Source organism: Tachysurus vachellii, chromosome 10 (assembly GCF_030014155.1).
Source record: "Tachysurus vachellii isolate PV-2020 chromosome 10, HZAU_Pvac_v1, whole genome shotgun sequence".
Classification (NCBI taxonomy): domain Eukaryota; kingdom Metazoa; phylum Chordata; class Actinopteri; order Siluriformes; family Bagridae; genus Tachysurus; species Tachysurus vachellii.
The window spans coordinates 6,440,655-6,465,207 of NC_083469.1; the positions used below are offsets into that span (position 1 = coordinate 6,440,655).

The window sequence follows — 24,553 nt, forward strand, 5'->3', positions numbered from 1 at the left end:
AAGAGAAGCCGGCTCTCTTTCATGCGTGGAGGTGGAGAGATAATAAAAGCCTTGAACAGGAGGACAAGGATCAAAGGGTCGCTGCTAGATGAAGTCTGCATGTGGGTTTAATATAATGTACATTACACTTTCCCAAAGTTCTCTGGGGTTTCAGTCTGAACTACACAATCAGTCTGCAGAATCATGTTATTTCAATACATTCATTTTTCTGCTCTCAAGAATTGAGTTAAAATCTAATACACAGAATTTAAATGCAGTTTCTTGAATGCACAAATGCAACTCACAGATGCTTGGAGGTGTTGTGGAAGGAACAAGAAGGATGTCTAAGTGTGCTGACAAAATAGCTATCGTCTGACTAAAAGGAGGAAGTGTGTCATTGTCTCTGCTTCATGCGACACAATGACAATGATGAAAAGAACGCGAGAGAGACAGAGAGGGAGACTGGAAGAGCAGAGACTTAAGCTTCACAAGCTCAACCACTGGACCATACGTGTGCAGCAACTGTCACGTTACGTACTGTTCGGAATCATTTTTTCCCTATTAGATCCTAAAAGAATGGAAAATATGTATTCATGTTGGGTGCTGAGAGAAAAAAAGTGAAAACCAAAAAGTGAAAACCTATAAAACAAATAATACAAATACATCTGTAATAGACATTTTTAGAGCTACATATTTACACATCGACTAGAAGAATAAGTGCAAATTGTCATGAACCAACAGCAATGATTAATCTAACGCTGACTGGATCAAGCACGAATTTCCTCAAATCTCATTGGCTAATCCAGAATTATGTAATAATCAAAAAACAAACAAATAAATAATTAGTTTAAGCAGTTAAAGCTGAAGCCACGGTGAAACATTCCTGAAAGTATCATCACTTCCTCTGTTCCTAGGGGCTATAGTGAGAAAGAAGAAAAAAAGAAACCTTTGTTTAAAAGGAAGAAGGAAAAAAGAATGTTTAGGAGCTTTAAACAGGATAAATACTGTTAATATTCTCTAAGAACATAAAACAAAAATTGGTTGTTTATTTCCTTCATTCTCCCTGCTTCACATCCACATTAGATTTGTGTATGTTTATATTGGTATAACTTGGATTTTAAGCAGTTCAGTGGCCGAGTCATGACATCCCTTGCTAACGCTCGCTTTAGTCGAACCACTGTAGGTTATAGGGCGGAGCTTCGTGTTCCTCCCAGTATAACCTACAGTGGTTCGACTAAAGCGAGCGCAAGGGCTGTCATGACTGCAAGACAAAGCTGTTCACTCACTGCGTGGAGGATAATTTGCTAAACCTCAAATAAACTAATAAATAAATGACCAAATCAATCTATAAGTTCTGTTTATAACGTTATCTGCCCTGCTCTTAGCTTTTATATTAAGCACATTTATCTTGAAGCTTACTTAAAGTTTTTGCTCATTAATTATTATTATTATTATTATTATTATTATTATTATTATTATTACACTACATTTTAAATAAAAACATATACTAAGAGGTAAGATTAAAGTTCTGTCTCTAACACTATTCAATATGAGGGCCGATATATGAGGTATCCATTAACACCAACAAATGGCTGATTGTCTCCTGTAATCAGAACCCTGACTTTTCTTCATGCGTGCTTGCTCCCTCCAGCATGAGGACAAATCAGATAAACCTGGAAAAAGTGAACCTGGAAACAAGAAAAGTGAGTCTTTATCTCACTCTTACAAACACAAACCTAAGACCTGAAATAACCTAGTTACTGTATTCAAGCCAGACGTATCTCATTTCCATATTTCATTTAGCTTCTAAAGTGATCTTTCTCTGAGTGAAACATTGTGTGTGTGTTTTTAAGAACATAACCTCGGATAGCTGATGAATCACCGGGTGTTTCATGAGATGGGAGGTACAAATAACCTGCTTGGTGAACAACCTGATCTGTAAAGCAACTTTAAAACACTCCTAAATGTTCTTCTTGTGCTCTGTTCCTCAGTTACGGATGAAACATGGTGATATTCAACTAATATTTCTAGAAACTTGTGGAAGGAATATTACACACACTAATTAGACAGGATCTATTGTTTTGTTCGAAAGCCTTATGTATTCCTTTAAAATGCTGTATTTTAGCCGAGTCAGCAGTTTCCACATAAAGCTAATAATTAAACACTTCCTGATACAATCTTATCGTAAACCCAACAGTTATCTGCCCTGCATTTATATGAACAAAACAATTCATATAAATGCCATTACCTTGATACTGTTACACACATGTAAATACCTGAGACAGAAAGTCAGAAAACATTGAGATAATTTTGTGTATATAGTCGAGCCAGAAAAAACTTGAGACGTGTCTATTGACATAGTGAAACGTGTGAAAGTATGTACGTGTTAGTTGTACGTAGTTTCATTCATTTATCTTCACAAACTGCTTTATTGATTTAGGTTCGTCAGGGGAGATTGGGAGCAGAGTGTGAATACAGACTGGAGGTTATATACCAGTCCATCACAGGACACACACAAACACAAACACACACACACTGATCTCATTGGGATTGGGAGCAGAGTGAGAATACAGACTGGAGATTACAGTGCCTTGCTAAAAGTATTCATACCCACTGAACTTTTTCACTGACGTGTTACAACCACAAAGAAAAAATGTATTTTATTGGGATTTTATGAAATAGACCGAAAGAAAGTGGCACATAATTGTGAAGTGGAATGAAAATTATAAATGGTGTCCAAATTTTTTTTACAAATAAATATCTGAAAAGTGTGGTGTGCATTTGTATTCAGCCCCCTTTACCCTTGATACCCCTAGCTAAAATCCAGTGAAACCAACTGCCTTCAGAAGTCACCTAATTAGTAAATAGTGTGCACCTGTGTGTAATTTAATCTCAGTATAAATACAGCTGTTATGTGAAGCCCTCTGAAGTGTATTAGAGAACATTAGTGAACAAACAGCATCATGAAGACCAAAGAACACACCAGACAGGTCAGGGATAAAGTTGTGGAGACGTATAAAGCAGGGTTAGATTATAAATTAATATCCCAAGCCTTGAACATCTCACTGTACAATCCATCATCCGGAAATGGAAAGAGTATGGCACTACTACAAGCCTACCGAGACATGGACATCCACCTAAACTGACAGGCCGTGCGAGGAGAGCATTAATCAGAGAAGCAGCCAAGAAGCCCATGGTAACTCTGGAGGAGCTGTAGAGATCCACAGCTCAGGTGGGAGAATCTGTCCACAGGACTACTATCAGTCGTGCACTCCACAAATCTGGTCTTTATGGAAAGGTGGCAAGAAGAAAGCCATTGTTGAAAGAAAGCCATAAGAAATCCCGTTTGCAGTTTGCGACAAGCCATGTGAGGACACAGAAAGCACGTGGAAGAAGGTGCTCTGGTCAGATGAAACCAAAATTGAACTTTTTGGCCAAAATTCAAAACGTTATGTGTGGCTGAAACTTAACACTGCACATCACCCTGAACACACCATCCCCACTGTGAAACATGGTGGTGGCAGCATCATGTTGTGGGGATGCTTTTCTTCAGGAGGGACAGGGAAGCTGGTCAGAGTTGATGGGAAGATGGGAGCCAAATACAGGGCAATTTTAGATGAAAACCTGTTAAGAGTCTGCAAAAGTCTTGAGACTGGGGTGGAGGTTCACCTTCCAGCAAGACAATGACCCTAAACATACAGCCAGAGCTACAATGGAGTGGTTTAGATCAAAGCATATTCCTGTGTTAAAATGGCCCAGTCAAAGTCCAGACCTAAATCCAATTGAGAATCTGTGGCGAGACTTGAAAATCGCTGTTCACAGACGCTCGCCATCCAATCTGACTGAGCTTGAGCTATTTTGCAAAGAAGAATGGGCAAAAATTTCACTCTCTAGATGTGTAAAGCTGGTAGAGACATACCCCAAAAGGCCTGTAGCTGTAATTGCAGCGAAAGGTGGTTCTACAAAGTATTGACTCAATGGGGCTGAATACAAATGCACGCCACTCTTTTCAGATATTTATTTGTAAAAAAAAAATGTGGACACCATTTATCATTTTCCTTCCACTTCACAATTATGTGCCACTTTGTGTTGGTCTATCACATAAAATCCTAATAAAATACATTTTTGTTTGTGGTTGTAACGCAGTGGTTGTAAAGTTCAGTGGGTATGAATACTTTTGCAAGACACTTTATATGCCAGTCCATCACAGGACACACAAACACACACACACACACACACACACTGATCTCATTCTCAGAGTGTGAATACAGACTGGAGGTTATATACCAGTCTATCACCGGACACACACACACTCACAATTTTACAGAGCCAAACCACTTACCAGCATGTTTTTCGACATGGATTGTTACAGTAAAGTAATACCCAATTACCTAGTAACGGCACATAATTAAGGGTTTTATTTCTTTTACACCTTAACAATTTGGTTAATTTCTTTTAAACGATCAGTTTACTTAGATTTAATGTAACAAAGTCTGTTCCAAAGCGTGAACAACTCCGTCCTAAAGACCCTTCATGGATGAAACTTACTGACACACTGTTATTGTGTGCTGATACTGAAGAGTCCTTCCATGCTTGTTAAAGATATGTATGATTACAGAAAATGTCACCATATTTATTTAAAGTTTGCCATACAAGTTCTTGTGTATGTTATTCCTACAGAAACAATAACATATTCAAACAAGTGCATTAAGATACATGAGCTGTTGACGAAGGATCAGGGTTCAAGGCCCAGCACTGCCATGATGCCACCGTTGTACCTTTGAGCAAGGCCCTTAACCCTCTCTGCTCCAGTGGTGCTCTCTGACCCTGTGCTCTGACTCCAACCTCCAAAGTTAGGATATGCAAAGAAAGAATTTCACTGTGCTGCAATGTATATGTGACAAAATATAGGTTTGAAATATGATGCTTTTTTAAAAAATTAACTAGAATTAATTACTCTACACCTTCTGACCAATAAGAATTGAAAAGTCTGTATTTTATCATTATTTACAGGTTAAAGTACAAGATTTGAAAGCCATAAACGGAGAACAAAACAACAAAATGTTTTAGGGAATTATTGTTTATATATAGATATATATATAGATATCGGTGTGAAACAATTGACAATAATACCTACACAAACATAAGCAATTAGACAGTTAGGGATACAATTCATCAAAGAAACACCTACAGGAGAAGAGACGCAGATAAACAACAGTGAAATTATTGCTTTAGTGCTACGTTTTTTTTTCCCTTTAGCTACTAGCTATGGTGCAAGACAATATTAATATTTCAACAGTGACAGAATTGACATTTTGTGCAATTCCAGAAAATAAAAGAACTAAAATGCTAAAAGTTCATCACATTACAAAGTCCAACACGTATCATTTTTTAAAGTACAGAAACGTGAAGTCGCACGTGAAAAAGTAAAAAAAAAAAAAGATTAAAAAATAACTAAAAAAAGCATCATTGTCATCAGCATTATCACCTGCGGAGCATCGGATAGGTCAGGAATAGTCAGATGCTCTGTTGTGTTATGATTCTCTCTGTTTCTTTTTAAGGTGTACGCTTGCAACATCAAACAACCCGCTGCACATACACACACTCCCTCAACCCAGACGTTTTAACAACACCACATTGTTGTTCTGTGTACACAATGTCTTTACGCTGCCTAGACAAAACAAGCAGGTAAAATAGCAACATGGAGTGGTGCGATACAGTCGATACATATCAGTATTCTGCTGGTGACAAGGCTACCTGAAAACAACAGAGGAAACAAAATGATGTACAGCTCAAAGCTGGTAGCTCAAAGATACAACTTCAGCAGTAATAAAGTGCTTTCATGACGCGAGCCCTCAGAGGTAGCCGATTCACTTAAACATGCACTTTTTTTGGCTTCTCAAAAAAGGCTCAGTTTCATTGGTTTGACACGAAGGAAAAAGACAACGTGAAGCGATCAGCCAAAGCACAGACGTCCAACGCAGGTGACAAATCACAGTTTATCTGCCTACGTGCGTGTGATGAGCTTGTCGGATAAAACATGCCAAAAGCATCCTTTTTACACGTTTAAAACGCATTTGAAATTGCGTGTTTATGCTGAAATGCTCCCCCAGCTCCCCACAGAGCATGCAGTTAATGTGGAGTATTGTGTGATTTGTTCTTGCGTGTTTTTAACATTTTAAACTCGTCTTTAGGGCGACTACAGGACAAGTTGTTCAAATCAAATCGTTATAGAAAAAGGCTTTTTTCTGGAAAATGTAGTATGAAGTCAGATTTATACCAGAAACATGATGACTGCACTGTATAAAACTGATGTGCTGGGGTGGACATGTAATATCGAGCCACAGGGCAAGCGGAAGCTCCAGTGTTCTAAAACAATTTCTGGGCTAAAAAATAACTAAAGCATTAATAGAGACTACAGGAAATCATGTATAAAATATGCATAAATTCCCAGGGAGGGAGTAGATAACTGTTTAGTCCTTATTTTCTAGGACATCAACATAAATCAGGGTTTATTTTCCTTCTCCTGTTGTTGAACCTGCCAACTACGAAGAATAATAAAAAAAAAAGCCAGGAGACAAAATGTGCTCAAGCTCTCGGGCTACTGCTTTGTCCTGTACTTGTATACACATTGTCTTTGTCATAATGTTGTCTTATCATCCTGTTTGGTTTGAGGTGTCCTTTCATCTGACGGCTACATCAATCCTGTTCTTTATTTACATTTTTATTTGCCTCTAGTCTTCTTTGCTGATTAAATCATTATGAACTATATAAACAGAACCTACGTAAAGTGCTTTGGACAAAGAAACAGAGTTTGTTTCCCTCTTTCATGAAAACGACTCGTGACACATGAGTCAGGTTGAGTTTTGAAAATACATAGACCAGTTTATAGGAAAATTAATTAGCATCTGTCACTGTGAAGCACTTTGTTAGTAGTCAAGGCATTTATATGGGCTTGTAAATTCAGACGGCAGGAAAAACGGCACAAGCAGACAATAGGCGTAGCGTCGTGTTAAAATGACAGCAAGAACGACGCAGTAAATGACATGGTAAAAAAAAAAAGACAATAGACAGCAAGGAAAATGACAACAGTGAGAATGATAGAAAGTGACAACGTCCAAACTAATAAAGTGTTCTACAAAGCAATCAACATGTTTCTGCCAGAAATCAAACTTCAATTTAGAGATTTTCTTACCAATCTACAAAATATATATGAGCTTCTGAGCTGTATTCATATTCTTACTCCTTTCTTTGTGGTTGATTTGCTTTCACAATAAGCTTTTGGTAGTCATTTTGTCAGCCCATTAATAAATTATGCAATATAATAATCCTGATATTAAGAAAAATCAGACGGATTCCTGGACTGAATTCTCAACAGCGGTACCAGCTGAACGTAGGTTTAGTCCTAAACCATGTTGAAAGCACTTAATTTAAAACGAGCAGCGTGTCGAATTTCCAGACCCGTAAGATTTCCCACACCTAGTGTGACTTCTTGATAAATCATGAGCAAAATCAGCAGCTCCTTACAATAAAATTATGATTCAATTACATCATATTCCTGTATATTATAAATCTCTTCTCATTTACTGGTATGCACTTGTTCTGTTCTGTTGTTTGGGCTCTAAAGCTACTAATTTAACAGCATTTTTGTAAAAATAAAAATAAATAAATAAAATAAAAATCCAATGTTCTATTTTAGAGCTTCTCCTACAGTACACAGGGTCTCAGGGAAGCCAGAGTCTATCCCAGGGGATTCTCTCAGGGCGCGCACACACACACACACCTTCACACTGTGGGATGCCAAGAGAAATGCCAGGGAAATCAGCAAAGCACGTCTTTGGACTCAGGGGGAGAAAACAGAGTACCACACAGAGAGCATGCAAAGTCCACACACATGGGGTGGAGCCAGAAAACGAATGCCCAACCCTGGAGGTGAGAGGCACACGTGCTAACCTCTACCATATCATACCCAATGCCTCGTCCACTGATCCAGTTTAGCTGTCACCTATTAAAATTGTTTGTCTCAGTCTGATGACATTTTCCACATCTTCATATTTGTTGTATTAGAATCCTTTCCTTTTGAATAATCCCTATTAAAGGAATAAATCATCCTAATAAACTGCAAAAGAAAGAAAATAAAATAAAATGGAGGTAAGCGTTTTTACACTGTCTGCTTTAAACAGACTTAACGGGACATTTTATTTACAGGAAATGTTGGGTATTGCAGTGGGTTGGTGTAAAGAGTAAGATATAAGGTAAGATTTTAATTTTGTTTATGTTCAAACCAGCAAATGAAACATATGCTTCCTTTCTGCTGGTGTAACTAACTGCAAAGTGTAAAGCTGGCGGAGGACAAAAATGAACCCTTTTTAGGATTAAATTCCAGCATTTTCCAAACCGTTGTATCCCATTAACAAACTACTTTTACGTTGCTTCTCCCTCTATGTGACTGTCTCTTTACATCACAAAGTTTTCATCACATGACACCTTATTTTACAAGTTAAAGGGTATTTCATGTGACTACTTTTATCCGTTTAAGGTTTATGTGATTTTTTTTTTTTTTTTAAAAAAGGAAATCTTCACAAAACACCAAGCAAGCTGAGCAGAAACAGACTAAAGCACAGTGCTGAGAATAGACTGGGAAAAAAAACGAAAATTACCACGAGTAAAAGATTTCCTCCTCTGTAACTCACAGCAGGAAGCTTCTAACTCTCAAAGATATACAGACAATCCTCATTTGTCTCGTAAAGCCTCATTTACAGCCTTCTGGACTTGGAGCAGGAGCAGGATACATATCGAAGGCAAACTTCAGCATCGTTTGATTTCTGCCGTTCGGTATAAAATGATCTGTGTTAAGCTACAGCAGTTAACATGCAAAGAATGCTTGTGGTATCAAATGCATTGTAAGAACAATATTAATCACAACAACACACATATAGTTTAGTAAACAAACATTTCCATGTTTATAAGTAAAAAAAAATAAAATCCAACCGACCCTTTTAGAAGACAGCAACCGCAAGTGGTGTGTGTGTGTGTGTGTGTGTGTGTGTGTGTGTATGTGTGTGTATGTGTGTGTGTGTGCGTGTGTGTACAATTAACTGGCTTTCTGTCTGCATCTTAATGTATCACTAACACACACACGCATCCTGATCACGTGGACTGTATAAACCCATCACCTGATTTGTGACATGAGTCACAAAAAAAGAAAAACGTTGCTTCCCTTTGTGTTATTCTTCCATGATCAGTTACTGAATGCTAGAAATAAAGTCTGATATGAAACCAATACTTCAGCTTCTACTTCTACATTTAGCTAAGTTTAGATTTCTGCCCATCCTCTAAAGCTACACTAATTTGAGACTACAGGAGTGTGGGAATGAGTGAATGAAAAGTGCTCTGATTGCAGGAGGTTTCTTACCCCCCCTTCCATGCTACCTTTGCTTTTCTGTGAGACAGTGGCATGTCTGTGTGTCAGTTCTTCCAGTCAAGACTAACTCGGTCCGTCCTTTCCCATCGTAAGCGACAAACGCTTTCCCCTCTAAATTTCTTTCCAATTTTATAAGTTTTTTTTTTAATTAGAGCTGAAATGAAGGGTGTCTTTGCCTCCATATGAGATAGAGAGAGACAGATTTAGACAGAGGACACATGCAGAGAGGTGGGTTTAGTTGTAGACTTTCGGAGGGCTGTCGGGACGTCGTGTCTGGACGATTTTCATCTTGGGCCGGGCCTCGTCTTCCTCCTCCGTCTCGCTCTCGCACACGTGCACGACCACGCTGGGTGTGGAATCCGTACCTGCGTGCAGCTCGTATTTCTCCCCTGGATACAGAGAAAGATGGGGGAGAGAGAGAGAGAGAGAGAGAGAGAGAGAGAGAGAGAGAGAGAGAGAGAGAGAGAGAGAGAGAGAGAGAGAGAGAGGCAGAGAAAGAGAGAGAGAGATGAGCAGAGGCAGATAGATGGGAGACAGAGAGAGAGAGAGAGAGAGAGAGAGACAGAGAGAGAGAGAGAGAGAGAGAGAGAGAGAGAGAGAGAGAGAGAGAGAGAGAAGGAAAGAGAGGGAGAAAGGAAGGAAGAGAAACAGAAAGAGAGATGGGCAGAGACAGAGAGAAGGGAGAGAGAGAGAGAGAGAGAGAGAGAGAGAGAGAGAGAGAGAGAGAGAGAGAGAGAGAGAGAAGGAAAGAGAGGGAGAAAGGAAGGGAGAGAAACATAAAGAGAGATGGGCAGAGGCAGATAGATGGGAGAGAGAGAGAGGGAGAGGGAGAGAGGGAGAGGGAGAGAGAGACAGGCAGAGAAACAGAAAGAAAGGTTTGCAGAGTCAGATAGATGGGAGAGAGAGAGAGAGAGAGAGAGAGCGAGAGAGAGAGAGAGAGAGAGAGAGAGAGGGTCTTGTATTGCATTCACAAATACATACATCATGTGTTAAAGAGACGTAAACATGCTTTGAGCTTTAAGTCGCAAAAACGTTAAGAGAAAATGATTTGACGTTAAATTCACCCTGAAACAAACCACACCTTCACTTATAACTTACTGTTACTGTTAATACAGCTGATCTGCACCAATTAGGGAGTTTGTGATATTATGATTATATAGGCATCATGTGGGCATCAGATTACTAATCCTGTAGCCTACAATTAATATCTAGGGAAATAGAAGGGGTGAGGTGCAGTAACATCATATCAACTCTGCTCTAAACACAAGATGAGTCAGTGCACCACACCCTTTTGTTTGGTTTTGACTGATGGAAAGCTCTCTGATGATTGTGCTGTTTGGGGTTTTAAAGGAAATTATATCATAGCTGAATAAAACCTTAAATGTACATGTCTAGAATTTAATACCGAACCACTAATCTGGAGAATAAGCATTCTTTGTTGGCGCTTCCTTCCTTAGAAAAATGATTTATGCTACATTCATTCCCATAGCAAATAAGCAGAAGAGAATAATTGGTAGCTGGACTGAAGTAGAGAATATTATAAGGCATGGTGCGAGTTCATGCTTCTGAATAACAGGAAATCTAAAATCAGATAGCACTATATTTCTTGCAGTGTGTCAAATTAAGGGCGTAGGCCCTGTGGGAAAAATGCAGACACGCAGACAATGATCTACTAGATCAAGGTTGCCACAGAGACCAGACAAGGTAACTGAATGCTGATGAGATATGTGCACCCAGGCATCCTGCACTTTCACCTTTGTCCACCAGAGGGAGCTGTGTGCACTAATAGAGGTCGAATTAGCTGTTTTAAATCTTTCCTCCGAACTTATCACAGATTCACAAAAATGCTTTCAGTTCTTTCCTGTTTTGCACAAAATATCAACTATTCATCTCTCACATTCACACAAAAAAAATTCTCACGTAATTGCCTCTCTCACAAAGTCGGACATAATTCTTACATTCACACACACCTTACCAAATGACTGCGCAAATATATATAATAAGCAGTGCTTATTGTAGATATTACTGCTGTGTTTGTGTGTGTGTGTGTGTGTGTGTACCTGGGCCCAGTTTGGCCACTGCACACAGAAGGTCGTAGTTGATGACGGGGGTGGCGTCTTCGCTTTGGCTCCACCCCACAGGTGGGGAAGAGGGCGGAGAGATGAGGAACTGCTTCACAGGTTGGGGCGGGGCCAGATATGCTTTATCCACATCCTCACCTGAGTTCTGCACCTGAGCAACAACAGAAAAACATCCTTTAATATTTGGATGGACGGATGGATAGATGTTTTATTGATCCCGAAGGAAATTCAAGCATGCAGTAGCAACAAATAAAAAGACAGGATATTCACAACACATAACCACTCATTATTAAAAGGATTGAAATCCAATAAAATGGATATAAAGAAAAAAATACCTGTGCGAAATAAAGTTTGAGTTTGGAACCGTTGAACTCGGACTCGTGTAGCTCGATGCGAGCACGTGCAGCTGCCTCTGGTGTACTGAAGCTGATCCTCACTCTCCGGAAACTCTTAAACATCTGGAAGGATGTTTGATCGTCATAGATCCGAAATAGTGACTCAAAACGTTCCTGTGCAAGAGACAAATCTGTCCATTAGATTTGTGATTCTGTCTACAACACGGAGTAAAACAAGATTAAAAATTCACTATATATCAATACTGCACTATATAACACTGTAATAAAACACTATAATAACTCTACTACATTTTATTATTTACAAAACAAAATTTTACTACTACTACTAATAATAATACTGGTACTGTTTATTTAAAAACCTCTATATATGATATGTAAAATATAAAATTAGCTACATGACAACTCTACTAGGATTTACAATATAAGAAATGTGCATAATACCTATATTATTACATGAAATCTAAACTATAGGGCTATATCTTATTAAAAACTCGACGGTAGCTATACTATATACTATTATATCAAACCGATGAGAAGTATACTACACTGTAATATATAACTGTAACTGTAATATACTAAACCTTTATGAGAACATTACTATATATATATTAAATTATATAAAAACTCAGTAATAATACTATTTAATAAGCCTAGAAGATACTATACTGTACTATATTATGTAAAAATTATATAACTGTATTAAGCTTTACAAAAACTATATGCTATTATATAATAATATATCTATTAACACTATACGATATACTACCATATGTACTTTTATTTAAAAAAAAAAACTATTAGAAAAGAACTATATCACCCTTATTCAGAGCGACAATATGCTTTGAAGTCTCTGTCCATGAATACTAGTATATATAGTAGTATATCACATAGGGTTATTACATATACAATAATATATATCTTTATATTCTGTGTTATAGTTGTATACATATACATACATACATACATACATACAAGTACATGTATACAAGTACAAGTACACACACACACACACACACACATACATATATATATATATATATATATATATATATATATATATATATATATATATATATATATATATATATCCAGACAGATATTATCTATCTATCTATCTATCTATCTATCTATCTATCTATCTATCTATCTAAAAGTAGGATATGTAATAACCCTATATGATAAAACTATATATACTATTATCTAAAAAACAACTATATGGTAAATATACTATATTATATACAAACAAGATCAAATATGATTTTCTTATCATTTTCCATCGAACAGATATATTGTGTGCAATTGAATGTCCTAAAACCTTGAGGTACATCAAACAGGTATAAAATAAACGGATGATCTACAGTAGCTATAATACTGTAAAGCTGTATATAAAATATTGTTTGATGATATTTCGTACCATTAAACTAGAACAAAATTAGTAGGGCTGATATAATAATACAATATAAAACAGAAACCACCAGTTTAAGTATGTCTCCACACAGTGTACACAATGATAAGGGTCAGGGTTAAAACTCAGACTTAGGAAACTTAGAATAGTGAAATTTAAAGATATTAACAAGTATCACAAACGCAGAGAAAAAGATGAGTATATGGGAGGTGCAAGACTTCACATAGTGAGGGAGTCTGGGGTGTTTACACAGGTCCTGAGAGCGGTGATAATGAGGTGTACACACAGGAGAGGCGAGTATTGCTCGTGCACTGCTGGGAACAGAGCGGTAAAAAAAAAAAAGCAAAACAAACAAAAACAACAGTGCATCCTCGTTTAGTCCAAGTTAATATTAGTTACGGATTCTTTAAGGAGTTCTCTAGATATTTTTCTAAAATATACTGGAATAATTCTATGATAAGGTTGAAACTTTCTGACACTGAGCATTAACACTGATTTATGTTACGATTTGCGCTACTCTGGGTTTATTATTGTAAACTATGTCTTTATAGAAATACAGCTATTTAAAAAAAAGAAAAAAATTCATCAATAGTCGATAATAAACAGATTGAGGAGGCACCGGTGACACCGATAATGTTTTGTTATGGTGTGGAAGGTTATAGAGTTTTATAAATGCAGTATTTTGTAAATACAGCTATTGAAAGATTTACATGTGTACCTTAAAAAAAAGGTGTAATAACTCATGATAGTTGATGAGAAACAGTTTGAATAGATGCTTGTACTGTAACCTTCCTACATTTATGTAGGATTTACATTTATGTCATTTAGCAGGTGCCCTTAAACAAAGCGACGTACAAAAGTGCTTTGAAATCTCTATCAATGAATACATTAACACTGGGTCACTAGGTTACAGACTTAAGGTACAATGAGCCTAAAACTCTTTTAAGGTTTTTTTATTTTTTACGTAAAAAATATACCAAATAAAAAGGAAAATAAGTGCTAGTTTAAGTGTTTCAGGGAGAGGGAGTGTCTTCGCCTGTCATTTGAAGATAGCTAGTGAGTCAGGTGTTCAGACATCTATTGGAAGTTCATTCCACCACCTCGGTGCCAGAACAGGAAAGAGTCTCGATGTACTGTATACCTCCCTCTTACCCTGAGAGATGGTGGGACCAGTTGAACAGGGATAGTAGCTCTGAGGGAGCGTGGAGCAGTGATTTGTAAGCAAGCATCAGTGTTGTGAATCTGATGCGTACAGCTACATGAATTCAGTGGAGTAGCGTAGCATTGGGGTGGTGTGGGAAAACTTAGGCAGGTTGAAAACAAGTCGTTCAGCTGCATTTGCAGAAGACAAATTATATTCATAGGTAGACCTGCACACCAGCAGAGAGCTGCAGTAGCCCAGTCTCTTAATGACAAAAGCGTCCTCTGTTTTGGAACAACCCAGAATGTGACCGTAAGCTAATACCTCTTGCTGATGATTAAATACAATACGATAGAGTGAAAAGGAAAAATTCATGACTGACCGCTTACACCTTGTCCACTCTGTCTTTATTTAGTAAAGGACAATGACCTTCGGTTACATTACTTATGTTTCTAATACACCTCATATAGCTGTTCAGTAACTGCTCAAAGTTTTTTATTAACATGTTCAGAGATGCTTCAGAGGTTTATGCTCAACTGGTTTATGGTCAAATGTTCAACTGGCTGGAAAGTTGAAATCCTAACAATGCCACGTTGACACTGTTCGCGTGCTGGAACTTCTTCCCAAGCACAAATGTGCTCAACATGTTCAGTTTTCTGTGCATATGTATAGGTACATACTGAGTCTATAACTTCTTATTTTAAGTCTGTATCCATTACTAGGAAATGTTTATATATATATATATATATATATATATATATATATATATATATATATATATATATATATATATATATATATATATTAGAATCTACAAGAAATATTAGTATTTCTTTTTTTTTTTTTTTTTATGATTTTTGTCATAATTCTAATACTAAGTGTTTGTTATTTGACTTGGTATTGGATACTGTTAAACACCAAAAAAAAAATATTGATACGGATTAGTGTGCACACAGATTATATGAAACAATAAGTCTAAAATTTTGAACTTGGTTAATAAACCTTGACTTCAAAATAATCCTACTCCTGCTTCCTCCTCCCAGCTGTCCTTGTTTCTTCTTGACAACCTTGTTTTCTCTCTAATGTCTCGCCCTTTTTGTCCCAATACCATCTGGCTACCTTGGGAGAATTATGGCTGTGAAATAAACTGGTTCACATGCTCAACACCGCCTGCTCCTCTGTTTTGGGGTTTATATAAAGAGATTTATATACAGAAAGGACTAGGGCTCTTAATTACACAAAATAAGAACAAACTATAATTATCATCATCACTACAGGAACTGCAGTAACATCTGGATAAATCATGTGGAGTTTAAAATTCATTTTGAAATCCACAATACTGATTATGTCAACTGCTTATACAACCCATAATCCACCAATTTCCACCATCTTGTGTATGACTTTCATATAACCTTGAACAAAAGTTTTCAATCTGAGCAATCCTAGTCATAAATCTGTAAAATTTGTTGTAGTATTTTTATTACAACATCTATTGTTACGGTTAAAGAGGATTAAACACCTTAAACCTTACATTGGGAGAATAAATACATACTTCACAGTCCATACGTTTTTTTTTTTATTTTTCAAGTAACCACGTTGTCAGTCATTGTAGCTGTTGTCTGGACCAATGAGCTTCCTTTAGCTAAATCATTAACATAAATGAATCTGAATGGATAAACTGCAACCGAGGATTTGTTACAGTGGATGTCATGGTTCATGTGAAGGAAAACTTAACACTTAACAAAGGTCAGTTTTTTCCTTCATACTTTTCTTCTGGTTTTGCTACATCTTTTTTTAAGTCCTCAGGGTTAAGGTTAGGGTTAGTGTCTGGTCACTGAAATCCATCATATGGCCAAAGGATTGTGGACACCCCAGGTCATCACTGTGCCCATCAGCTTTAGATTTAGATTTTATAGTAGATGTTGGAGCATTTCTCTAGGGATCTGGGATTTGTGATCATTCAGCTATAAAAGCATTAGTGAGATCAGACACTAAAGTCAGGTAAAAAGGTCTGGGGTTCAGTCTGTGTGCCAGTTCATCCCAAAGGCATGCAGGAGTTTTTCCAATCCAATTACTAAACCATGCATACTGTATGTTCATGGAGCTTTGCTTTGTGCACAGGGGCATTGTCATGCTGAAACATTGTTTAGGCCTCTTAGCTTCAGTGAAAAATTGTAAATTGAAAACAGAATTGTAACGGTACAGCATACTAACTACAGCATTATATACAAATGTGTGCTTCCAACAAGACCCATATAAGGGTTTAATGTTGTCCACAAACGTTTGGTCATATTAGTGCAACTTGCTGGTTCTACCATTTGATGATCTCTGATCTATATTTTGTATTTTGGTGTTTCTTCTTTGTGCCAGATTAGAAAAAAGTAGCTACAACTTTAAGTATGTATTTATTACTGAACAAATACGTTTCTTAGTTAGACATACATCATTTTTCACCTAACACTGGTGGTCTGCTTGTAAGAATATAGGCCTTACACTGTACTAAACCCCTCTGATCATTAATTATATACATAATACTCAGACACTTGGTATGAATTAGGACTGCTTTTGATAAGTAATGAATTAAACATTTCTTTTCATTGTAATTTTTTTTTTTATCTTTTTGAACTGGTTGAAGCCGGTATCAAGCCGCTGCCAGTTTCTAATCATCGTCTATTCTGAAAAGCCAAAGGAACATCGAGTTCCTTGTGTTTATCATCTCATCAGAGGTGGAGGACATGTCATCACCAGCTGCCCCAGCACACTTCACTGATCTAAATGATCTTCTCATCACAGAGAGAAAGAGAGAGAGAGCGCAAGAGAGAGGTGCAGAGGGGGGCAAGGGTGTGTGTTGGTTTTGTTGGTGTCTAACTGAGAGGAAGTGTCAGAAAAAAAACTATGGAGGAATCAAACCAAAAGACATATAAAGAAAGAACGTGAGAGAGAGAATAAGAGAAAGAGAGCAAGAACACTGGACAAGAAATAGCAGAATATTGAAACGAGTGTTGAAGTGTTTGTAACCTGGAGTGGTAACTAGAGAGGACGCAGCGATCACTAATTCATGGTGGTGCATTTTGAGTGCACTTCCTGACTCTGGTATACTCTTACAGACTCCAGCTCCACTCCACCACTCCGACCAGCACACGCGTGCCATGCTGCATTTTAGAGCTGATAACAGATACCATGGCTCTGCAAACTACATGTATGTCTGTGGGTGTTTTTAGAAATACAGTGCACATGAGATGAACCAGGAGTGGGTGTATGTGTGCGCAATAGAGAGAGGGAGAGGGAGAGCGAGAGCGAGCGAGCGAGAGAGAAAGAGAAAGAGAGAAAGAGAAAGAACGAGCGAGCGAGAGCAAAAAAGAAAGTAAACAAGAAAGAATGGAAAATATAATAATTCTAAGAGTGTGTAATGTGTACTTGTAGTCTTTTTTCTTTTTTCTTATTTTTTGCAACTAAATAAATTAAATAAATGTAAGGGAAACAATTATAAAAGCAGCAAACGCCCGCAGTTAGCAGACTAAAGACGTTAGTAAATTGTTATGAATTTATTTAATCGCTTTATGATTCACACTCATAAAATTCATTTTAAAATTCTTTATTTTTTCATTTATTTATATTTTACAGAACTAGCAATGAACTCCTGAAGACTCGCTTCATCTTCACTCAATCTCTCAACCCTCCAAATGGTCGTCTAACAAACTTCACTTGAGGTATTAGAGTAACGGAACAGCCATTTCGGACCGTGTCCAAACATCGCCCAAGGGGAAATGGCGAGGGTAAAAGTCCACAAGGACAAGTAAAGAACAATAGTGAAATAGAGAATTGGTGTTTGGAGTCATGAAGTGTTGAAATAAGATCTTGTGGAGTTTGAGTATCAAAGAATCTTGTAACATTAGACATTAGAACTGATTCCTGTAGAGTTAGTACTGAACCTTGTGGTGTCTGTACAGATAACTAGATAACTAGAATAGATTTTAAAATGGGTTCAAATGGGATGGGATGGAAGTTAGAATGGGTTCTTTTAAGGTTAGCAGGAACTCTTCTGGCATTAGCGTTAAACATTGCGTAGTTAGCATGGATTCTTGTGCCGTTAGAATGGACTCATGCAGAGTAAGAGTGAGCACTATCTAGGAGTTAACATAGGATCCTCTCCTCCTAGCATTAAGTGTTTGAATGGGTTCTTTTAGAGTTAGCATGGAATCTTGCAGAGGTCGTATGAAATCTTGTAGCATTAACATTAAACGCCATGGAGTTATCATGGACTCTTGTGGCATAAGAATAGACTCATGTAGAGTAAGTATGAAATCTTGAGATGTTTACATGGGATCCTCTGCTCTTAGCATGAAATCTCGAGGATTTTAAATGGAATCATTTGAAGTTAGCATGAATCCTTCGGAGTGGGAAGGAAACAATGTGGAGCTAGCCGGGAATTTTACATGGCAGGGTCTGAAATTAAGTAGAGGTAGCTGTGCAGAGTTTTATTGTGTCTAGAGCAAAAGAGTGTTAATGTCGAACTTCATAGGATTATATTAACCTTGAATTGTTTGTTATTGTGAAACTGTATGAAATTAGCATTTTTCCCCACAGATCCAAATAAAACATACTCTTGGCTTGTTTCTAGCTTGCTTATGGAAAAAAAGACAAGCTAAAAATACGAAGGTCAACCTATTGCATTCTTTCACACAGTGAAGCTCTTTAAAATAAATAGCACTCTCATGCTCCTTCAATGCAGAGCACTGCATGAAAAGTGTTGCAAGTTTCCAAACATGAGTGAACAGGTTTGTGCTCATTAGAGTAATGACAATGAGTTTTGGCTCAAGGATCTTAACCTGATTCTGAAATACTTCTAACGTCTGGTTTTCATCGTGAACGGTGTGATGCAATGAATGCTAAGTTTAAAATCCTAATTAAGATACAGTGGGAAAGTGTGCTAGGTTGGTGTGTTGTAATAGTTACATACACTATATGACACAGTGGGAAAGTGTGCTAGGTCGGTGTGTTGTAATAGTTACATACACTATACGACACAGTGGGAAAGTGTGCTAGGTCGGTGTGTTGTAATAGTTACATACACTACATAACAATAGTCATGTACACTTACTGTACATACACTGTTGTAATAGTTACATACACTTTTTGTGAATCTCTACAAAAAGAGTACAATGGTTTGAATAGTGAATCTAGTACCTTCATGTGTGGCTACCGAGGGCTTTGGAACAGCTGAGAATTCTACCAGGCTCTGATGTTTGTACATCTCAGCTTTGGGGAACAGGTGGTAGTCTGAGAAGCACAGGGTGTATGTCTGAATAACACACCATTACATCACAGACACTGAATTCAGAGTACAGCTTTGGACATTCTTTCCAATACAGAACGTACAGCTGCTACAGACAGAAGGTTCGAGGACGTGGATGCAGACCGAGAGCTTCGGCTGTTTTTAGCCTGTAAAGTCGTAATCCGTGACTTCATTTTGAACTCAAACTCTCTTTGAAAACATCATTTTAGTAGCCATTGACATTTCCTTTAATCTGTAGCTATTAGCAGATTAACTGCAACCATTTTGGAGCTAAAAATAACACCAGTCATTCAAGGGTGCTAAATGTTCAAACAATAGCAAAGGCAATAATCACCATCAGCCTTGATAATAGTGCAAATGATGAGTGTGGAGATTATTGTAATGAATCAATTATTCCAATCTGACAGAGAAACTGTGCTCTGAAAAATGAAGCGATTAAGCACAAAATAGTAGTAAATGGTTCTGCTATCTCATCCTAGGCACTCTTAATAATTTGCAAGGAAGTTTTTAATGCAAAATGTAAAATGAACAAACTGTAAAATGAACGGTAAAATGAACAAACCTTATATATCTTCCCTAGTCTCTTAAATGTGGAGTAAATCCAAAATTTACAGACCTCTAAAATCATATCATATCACAGTTTCCTTTTAAAACCCGAAATTTGCAATATTGTGGCTCTCACTAATCTATTCTTTTATTTTAGTCTTCATCTGTTTTTATTCTGAGATTTTTCAGACCCGGAAATGAGCTCCACCACTGATGAGCGATTGAAATTTTCCTCAAAAATTTCCTCAAAGTTTGTCAGTTGCAGGAGAAGAAGGCAGCTTGCACATTTTTTTTGCAACTGCAATTTACCTTACAGGCAGAAGAGAGCTCGAAAAATGACACACTGCTCCTTTAAACTGTTATGTTTCATCCTGACACACTGTCAAATTACTGTTTTGAGAATTCTTCAATTCTCAAATTTCTATTTTATTTTCAATCTATTCCGCCTTTTTGGTGTCAAACCGCAGTTCTGTGAGTTTCTAAGATTGTTATTGTTCAGAAACTCAAATTGTATAGGATAAAGTATGAATAGAAACATGATAACATGGACAACATTTACATTTACACGTGTGCATTATGTTGCATTTTGTTTACATTTATAATCGTGTATTGAATGTTTTAATGGCATTCATTTAATTTTATTCTAACACTGCTACATAAAATCATATTTTAATCTGTGCATATTTTCCCAAGTGTTTTAATTACAGTCTGATTTGTTTAACCACAGAAAAGAAAAATCATACAAATGTGGGGCATGCAGTCTACTGGGATGCAGTAATGCTTTTGGACTAAGAAAAGAATTGTTTTTAATTAAAAAAAACGAACATGCTAACAGAGAAGATGTTTAATTAACCTGGCAAAGCTTCAGTTTCTGGCAGAACTTAATGGTCCAGTTGCATTGATAGGGGAAGTAGAGAGCAATGAAATAACTCGATTCCAATAAACTGTTATTAAATACCAGGCACAAACAGAAACATGATAAACAGAAGCTGAAGGTAACGGTGCTCACAGAGGAACAATCTCGTCTTCTATAATGATGACTAATCTGATTGTTTACCTGCATTTCCACAGAAAGGTCAGTCAAGATTAAGATGAAGCCAGCACTCAAGGTTATGACTGTTGTTTATGATTTGTGGCAGTATGTCAGGAAAATGTGGATTTATTTTCCAAGGCATGTAATCAAATGTGAAAAAAAAACAAACACTTGTTTACTTAAGATGATCGTCTATTAAGATGTGCATTAAGTACAGCTTATTCCGGGAATTACGAATGAGATTCTTTCCGACGACCCCATCGTAACTAGATTATATCGAACCATGACCTACCCTACTCAGCAGTCTTAAAAAATGGTGCTAGTCTGAGATAGTATGGGATAGATAGGTATGGGGTAGTATACTGTAATTTGTTAATAATTTACAAATTACAGTACAATTGGTTAATGTGATCTAATAGTAATTTTGTTCAGTAAATAATCCTATCTGCTTTTTGTCTGACATCTGCATACTTGAACAACGTTAAGTTGTTGATGGCTACATTAACTTAGTTGTTGGAAGATAAAGATGACTATGACAGAGGAGCAAAAAACACAGGAAAAAAAACGAGCGCTCCTACACTGAGAAAACTGCACTCTGTCGATCGTTAGCTCTGCCGTACCGCTATCGTCCATGGCAAGATAGTAAATTCATAAGTCGATCTATCAGAACTTAAAGAGTATCTGTATATCTGGGGATAAATACATACACATTGTGAACTAAATCTATCAATATTAATCTTGAATTTTGCATTCTGTTAATCTTTATATCATTTTTATTATTTTATATTAAAATAATATTATATATATTATTATAATATATATAATATTATATATAATATAATATAATATTATATTTATATTATTCTTTATATTAACCTTTTGTTCTATGTTTATGTTGTGTAAAGCTGCTTTGAGACAATGTCAATTGTAAAAAGCGCTATACAAATAAAATTAACTTGAAACTTATATACAAAGCAATACATTTGGAGAAGCATTTAATGTCATGTCTAGAACTTGTTTTCAACTCAGATAGAAATGTGAATTATTAAAATTGTTATTTAGGTTTAATAGCTCTGGAAGCAACATCGGTGACATCGGGATTTCACTGTGGTAACATCTAGAACCATAAAATACAAACAAAAAAACATGAGGTTTAGATATCCTGAACTATGGAAGAGTAGATGCAGATCTCATTGGTGCTCCACTTCCATGAGACAGAACTTTGGTCTACTGTTTTAGAACTGAACAGAACCACAGAAACCGAACTTTAAATTGAGATCCAGCAGGGTAGATCTTTAGAGATCCACCCCACCTTGGGATGTTATTCATTTAGATTAGATCTGCATGGACTTTTACTGTCCCACACAAGAAATAAATCAAACCTAATATTAGAACTTAGAACGAGATTCTCCTATTGCAGGATGTAGGACCATAAAAATTGGGGTTTCATTTACAGTATTTTACAGATGCCCTTAGTTTTTTTTTTTTATCAATTTTTTTATACAACTGAGCAGGTACTGGTTAAGGGCCATGATCAGAGGCCCAGCTATGGCAGCTTGTTGGACCTGGGATTTGAACTCATGACTTGCTGATCGGCAGTCCAACACCTTAATCACTAGGTTACCATGTCTCCAGGTACTGACCCTATATGCTTTCTGTGTATACGTACAAAAAGCTGTTTTGTTCTAGAAGTAAATGGAGCAGAACTCCGAGGTTGTCCTACTGCCTGATGTAGGACCATAGAAACTCTTCCACTTTGTGTTCTATCGTTCAAATGTATGTAACCATAAAGCCAGACATCCAATATGTCCATCTCTAATATGTAGAACCAACCACAAAACCAAATGTTTAATTTGAGAACAAATAGAGAACTGAACTATAGAACTATAGAATCTGAGTTGGTTCTAATGTTCTATCTTACATCCTCTTTTGTACAACTGAGAATTTAAAGGCCTTCTTCAAAAGGTCCAGATGTTCAAATAACAATTAGTGGGAATTAAACACACTAATCACTTATCTAACTCTCTACCTATAGTCCTCTAGAAGTCTGAATTGAAACAAATAAAAAAAGTACTTTAGCTGTCCTTGAAAAGAAATAAATCAAACCCTCATATTAGGACTCTGATTGAGAATCTACAGATATGAAATATTAGGCGATAACAGAGACAGCACTGAAATGGAAGGCCTATTATTGTTATTCATTATTATGAACCATAAAAGCAGACATGATATAAATGGAGAACTATTGAGCTACAGCTGAGTGTGATGCTTGACTGCAAATTGTCAAAGGAACCTGGAAAACTCTGGGACACATTACGTGACTGTAAGAGTTTGTTTAGGATCTATAGATAGACGGTTATGGAACATTCTCCAGAGGCTTATAACTCCTGGCTTGTCAATCGTGGCCACTAGTATTGATTACGTGAAGAGCAGGGACAAAGAAAGCCAGTTTATCTGGTCTGTAGTGTAAGCTGCTGTTTGGGGTGATGACAGTATTTTGATACAGACGCCTTTGGCTCAAACACGTTGGATATATTGGCTGTAAATGATGTAGTGCTGTTTGGAGTGTAAAAAAGGGTGTAGAGTTGCAGAGTTCCTATTAATCTAGGCACACACTGCTTGCAAGATCTGGCTTTCCTTTTAAATGCAGACTTTTTGGATCTGTGAAAAAAAAAATCCCTTTTTTTGATTTACGAGAAAGATAACATGATTGACATACGGACAATCAAGTAATCCACCTGTCAATCAATTAGGTGTGTATTTACGAGAGCATGCAATCCAACAATTGTTAACTATGAACTATACGCATTACATATGGCTCAATTTGCTTAAAATGATTCAAAGGTTAAAGTTAGTATTGTGGACAGGATTAGTTTTTGCTTTTACTTAAGAATTCATTCATCATTGTTTTATTTAAATACACAAACAGGCTCTGGGAGCAACGTGAAATTGTATCCGAGGTCACTAGCTTAAGTTAAAGGCCCTTCTTTCTCTTGCCTTTGGTTTCCACACTATGACCCAAGAAATACACCAGGTATGTTCGCTTACCTGGGATATTCTTATATGATACAAGTTTTGTTGTAAAAGTTTTGTTGTTGAACCTGACAATTAGTTGACAAGGAAAATTATCCAAACAACATTTGACAGTCTTCCAAAGGTTCAGCTGGACATTACGTAATGTCCTTCACTTCATTAACCTTTCCCCCTCTCATGTTACAAATCCTCCCTGACTGAAAGACATACACCTATGAGGCACAGAACACCACCACCCCAACTGTAATGAGGTAGAGGG

The 24,553-nt window shown here is 36.9% G+C and overlaps 1 protein-coding gene across 2 annotated transcripts in view; it reads right to left on the reverse strand.

Moving 5' to 3' along the window:
- Positions 1-4,780: 4,780 nt before the first annotated feature.
- The window catches only part of rcan3 (regulator of calcineurin 3), a 42,072-nt gene continuing 22,299 nt past the window's right edge, over positions 4,781-24,553 (reverse strand). For both annotated transcript variants that reach the window (XM_060880238.1, XM_060880239.1), the window contains exons 2-4: positions 11,820-11,993; positions 11,464-11,635; positions 4,781-9,792 (exon numbers count right to left, since the gene is read on the reverse strand). In XM_060880238.1, the coding sequence (XP_060736221.1) occupies positions 9,638-9,792; positions 11,464-11,635; positions 11,820-11,993 (501 nt within the window). In that variant the 3' untranslated portion in view covers positions 4,781-9,637. The remainder of the gene's footprint in view (positions 9,793-11,463; positions 11,636-11,819; positions 11,994-24,553) is intronic.